Source organism: Entamoeba dispar, genomic scaffold (assembly GCF_000209125.1).
Source record: "Entamoeba dispar SAW760 scf_1105229461821 genomic scaffold, whole genome shotgun sequence".
NCBI classification, from domain to species: domain Eukaryota; phylum Evosea; order Mastigamoebida; family Endamoebidae; genus Entamoeba; species Entamoeba dispar.
This window is the reverse complement of record NW_001854884.1, coordinates 5,814-10,686: the sequence shown is the minus strand read 5'-3', so window position 1 is coordinate 10,686 and position 4,873 is coordinate 5,814. Positions and strand designations below refer to the sequence as shown.

The following is a 4,873-nucleotide window of genomic DNA, read 5'->3' as shown; positions in this document are numbered from 1 at the left end:
ACTCATTTATCTTATTTGGATGATATTTCACTATGATACAAAAATATAACGTTTATCTTAATCATTCTCAAAGATTTTTTTGATTGAGATAATATTAAAAAATATATCATCAATTTCTTGTATAGGAAAAGAAACAAGATATAACTTATCAACAATTCTGAGGAATGAGTAATATTAGTAGAAATAAAAGAAATAATAAGAGCAAAAATAAAAAAATAAAAGAAAATATTCAGATAATAAAGATAGTACCAACAAGAATCATGGAATAATAACAGAGAAGGAAATTAAAGTGAAAATAATAAATTAAGGAATAAAATGAACTTTATAATTAAGAACACCATGGATGTCAATTGGATATTGCATCAACAACAACAGAATATAGACTGTAGAATTATTAGAGAACGATTCAGTGATGAGGTTAGTCTCTCTTTGAGTAAGGAACAGTAGAAACTAATTCTATTAACAGTTAATTAAGTTATTTTTTATTTTTATTGGTCTATTTGTTATTTTTTTTTGTTTATTTCCTTGATAACAGAATTGTGTATTTATGAAGTGAGGAAAAGAGATTTGTTTAATTTGAAATAAAGACAAATAAAAAATAAGAACTAAAATTATAGTTATTTCATTTCAATAACAATAAACTGATTTGGTGTAAAGTATTTATTAGAACAAAGGGCATTATTAATTTTATTGTAGTTAAATGACCATTGCTTACAATATGAATATGTTTTATAATCTTCTTTGCAAACAGTGATATCATTTCCAAATCCATAACCATAACCGAATGAAAATAAACTGTCATCCAATTGGTCATCTAAACAAAACGCATGTTTAGGATTTTTAATATCAAATTTCATCATTCCATTTAATCTTCCATTTGATTCTAATGAAAATAAAAACGCATTTGGATCATTAACATAATCACCAACTTTATCAATTTTAGAATCAATAAATCCTCCAAATTTATTTCCTTCTATGTCTGTTATAATAATAATTAAATGTTCTTTATTTATAAGCTTTTCTTCAAATACTGATACGTCATGTCTCCAACTGTTTGTTGTTGAATTAAATATGATATTTCCTACTTTTCTTCCAGTCCATTTTTCTAGTTGTTTTTTCTCATTGAGTGAATAAAATTTGTTATGAATTCTTTTCTTTTCCCAATTATCCTTTTTATCTTCTAATTCACCTTCAAGTTGATGAATTTTATCTGGATTATTTATGACTAATTCTTTAGTTATTCTTTCTTCAGATTCTAAGGCTTTAAATATTAAAAAGTCTATTTGATTAGCAAGTGTTTCTTGATCACTTGAACTGACATCATTAATTTTTTGATATATAACTTTCATTTTATCCAATAAATTGACTCCTTCTTTTGATTTATTTCCAACTACTTTATTTCTTCTAACAATTTCTCTCTTCCTTTCAAAAATACTTTTTATTCTTTCAATTCTTTCATTGTCAGTTTCTTTTAGTACATTTGGTAGAAGCTCCATTTTTACATCTTTTTCCCAACACTCTCTATAATTTTTTATTTCTTTCAACATTTCAGTTAGTTGTTTCTCAAGTGGTCCAATAGTTTTTTCAAATTCTTGAATTAACTCTTCTCTTTTGCTTTGGGTGGTGCTCATTCCTCTTTCAAAAACAGAACTTATTTATAGTTCTTAACAGTTCCGTAAAAAATTCAATTATTTTTCTCAAATGTTTATTTATTTTTGTCGTCTCATATTTTATTTTGAGAATTAGTTTTTCAAAGATTTTCTTTTCTAATGCTTTGTAATATAAATTTCGAAGAATATTAAAAGAAGATAATTATAAACTACAACTAAAAAGAATTTTACTTTTTGTTTTATTTAATATTCTTTTATGTATTATTTGTTTTGGTTAATAGTTATACTAATTATTTTTTAACTGACTTTTCTTTTTTAATAATGTTTTATTTTTTCCTTTTTACTGATAAATGAGAAATTTAAATCAAAAACTGTGTTTGTCAAAAAGAAAAAAAATGACCTTTTAAATAATATAACAACTTGTGTTCTGGATAAGTAGTCTGTACATTGTACTTTGTTGATATGAATAACGATTAGTTATTATATTCTAAAACAAATACAAAAAGAAGTTCTAAAAAAAAGATCAATTAGAAGATATAGTATCTCAAGTACTGTCAATACTATAACAAAAAATCATAAAGAATAGTAATAGCTATTTCTTATCATATAACTAGTTTTATAATATTAATTAGATAATTAAATAAAATTTATATTTTATGTAAAAAGGTATTTAAAGGATTTAATAAAATAATCGAATATTCAAAGAACACTCCTTAAACAACTTAACCAATTTAAAGACTAGTACTTTTTCTTTTTTTAAACCTTAAAAAGAAATTGTTTTTTTTTAAAAACACTCAAACAAAAATTAAAAACAATGATTCTATTAGAAATATACAAAATAAAGAAGAATGAATTATTGATGTTTGCATTCTTGATCAGTTGCTTTTCTTTTGGGTTGACAATCTTGTGAACTATCTTTTGTTCTTTTCCGTGGTTCATCTTCCTCTTCATCTTCTTCATCATAATAACTATCTTCGTCCATTGATATATTATCGTTAGCATCTGAATCATGCAATCTTTCTTTGAATGTTAATAAAGAAGATCCCATAAAACTTTTGATGTCGTAAATACGATTAAACCAAAGCATATATTCTTTAATATCATCTTTGAGGAAGAAAGGAAGGAAAAAAGTAAAATCGTTTACATCCATTTTCTCATAAGGATTAGCTCCTTTCCAAACAAATGGTTGTAGAATTTTAACTTCAGCATTATCATGAGAGTTAGAGCCGATTTTACTGTTAAAAGTTAATTGAACAGAAACACTTTGTGGTTTCATGTATTGGTTTTCATCAAAGTCAAATTGTATTGTTCTTTGGTGATGAATACTTCCTTTTTCAGTGTCAGCTTTCAAACTATTATTTAATTGAATATCTTTTAAAGTTCTTAAAATTTCTTTATCACATTTCATATCTGATTCATCAGAAAGATTTTCAATAATAAAAATTCTATGCCAAAAAGCAGGAATCCCTTTAAAGTGTTTTGATGGATTTGGAGGTACTTTAATTGATGAGCAATCTACTGTTTTATCAGCTTGAGTAGTCCCATTAATAAGAGACACAATCCTATCAGTGATTGGTTTCTCAAGAGCTAGTAATTTTTGAGTTTGTTGAAAACGAGTTTCTACTGTTTTCATTTCTTCCATATCCATTTTTTGTTGTATTTGTTTCAACGCAAAAATGTTTTTTTGGACTTTACTTGAAACTCGTTTTAAATAATTTTTATACCCGACTGGAATAACTTCAGACATTATCGTGTATTTAATGATTAAAGAGAAGTGAAAGGGCAAATCATCAATGTTTAGTTTATTTTATTATTCTTTTTTACTATATTAAAAAACTATAATTTTATTACAAAACAAAACTATGCAATCCTTCAATTTAAGAAAAATTGTTTTGAATAACATTTTTTATTAATTTTTTTTTAGAAAACCAAAAGAAATAGAAAAAGATAGATTCTTTATTTAAGAGAGTGTTCTATACAACGCATATAAAAAACAAGAATATGTTTCATCAAAATCCTTCGTATTTCTTAAGAGAAGAAAGTAGCTAAGTTTAATAATGTCTGTAGTTTTAAGACAAGTATAAACAAAAAGAAGAGATTTAAAAATTTATTAAATCCAAGGGAGAATGAAAAATAGAAGAATAGTCATTGATTAACTGAAATTAAAGAGTTGAGTTAAAAAAAATATAAAGTAAAAATAAAAAACTATATTATGCAATTATATTACTGAAGAGTAGGGAGATTGTCAAATATCCTAACAGCATCAACACAACTATCTGACTGACCAAATTCATTTTCGATTCTTATTGTAACTAATCCAACAGTTAAAGGTGGTAATATAATAATAATTTTAGTAGGAGATTTTAAAAGAACTTTTTTATCATCTATTTTCTTATTTCTAACAAACACAATTGGTTGATTACCAAAGTTCTTTCCTTTTATTATTAATTGTCCTCCTTTAGTAGAAAAAGCACTTGGAGATAAACTTAATATTTCCATTTTAATATCCATTGAGTCAATATCTAATATTTCAAAATCGTCTAAGTCATCAATGGTGTTCCATCCATTATTATTTGTATTAATACTAAATTCCTGTATTGAATTTTGGTTATCTTGAATTTTTGGAAAACTATTTTCTTTTTTTTGTGTTTCAATTTGTTGATCAGATTTTTTAACAAAAAGAATTTCTTCATCTCCATTGTCCTCCTCACTACTTTCTTCATCTTCAGTACTTTCCTCTTTTTTTTCATTAACAGTATTTTCATCATTTGATTCACTTGAACAATCTTCAAATACAAATAATTTCTTTTTTTCATCTTGTTGTTTAAATTTATTGTCTTTTATCTCTTTTTTATTTTTATCTTCCAAAGATTCAATCATTTTATCATTTAAATGATTTGATAGATTAACTTTTGATTTGATAGAAGGAAGAGAAAGTTCATCTTGATTATCATCATTTTGTTTAAATTTTTGGAAGAAATTTGTTTTAATCCAGTTAAAATTCTCTTTATTATCAAGAGATTTTAATTGAGTTTGAATATTTAGTTTATTATTAATATCAATAGTAGATAGATTAGATGAAGAATTAATATTATTTGAATGCAAAGAAGAACGTTTAATTTTATCATAAAAAATAGTATTAAAGAGTTGAACATTTCCATATTTTGTAATAAATTGAATATTAATGTCAAGTTTTGAATTAGTTTGTTTAGGAATTTGAAGATAAATAAAATTTTTATTAAAAGTAGGAATTGATTCAATTC

At 24.1% G+C, this 4,873-nt stretch overlaps 2 protein-coding genes across 2 annotated transcripts in view, besides 8 other annotated features; both read right to left on the bottom strand.

Moving 5' to 3' along the window:
• Positions 1–170: 170 nt before the first annotated feature.
• Positions 171–302: a microsatellite.
• A 3-nt stretch (positions 303–305) lies between these two features.
• Positions 306–483: a repeat region.
• Positions 484–588: 105 nt separating this feature from the next.
• Positions 589–1,125: a repeat region.
• A 1,099-nt stretch (positions 1,126–2,224) lies between these two features.
• Positions 2,225–2,268: a sequence feature (AT_rich).
• A 195-nt stretch (positions 2,269–2,463) lies between these two features.
• EDI_046530 (uncharacterized protein) lies at positions 2,464–3,357 on the bottom strand (the record flags this gene model as incomplete). Its single annotated transcript, XM_001738958.1, has 1 exon — positions 2,464–3,357. The coding sequence occupies one exon, from the start codon at positions 3,355–3,357 to the stop codon at positions 2,464–2,466; it is 894 nt and encodes a 297-aa protein (XP_001739010.1).
• A 54-nt stretch (positions 3,358–3,411) lies between these two features.
• Positions 3,412–3,460: a sequence feature (AT_rich).
• A 51-nt stretch (positions 3,461–3,511) lies between these two features.
• Positions 3,512–3,533: a sequence feature (AT_rich).
• Positions 3,534–3,785: 252 nt separating this feature from the next.
• Positions 3,786–3,824: a sequence feature (AT_rich).
• Positions 3,825–3,833: 9 nt separating this feature from the next.
• EDI_046420 (uncharacterized protein) overlaps positions 3,834–4,873 on the bottom strand; it is a gene marked incomplete at both ends in the record, with an annotated part of 1,395 nt that continues 355 nt past the window's right edge. Inside the window, one exon of the mRNA XM_001733406.1 lies at positions 3,834–4,873. This exon is cut by the window's right edge and continues 114 nt beyond it. Within this exon, the coding sequence (XP_001733458.1) occupies positions 3,834–4,873 (1,040 nt within the window).
• Positions 4,833–4,854: a sequence feature (AT_rich).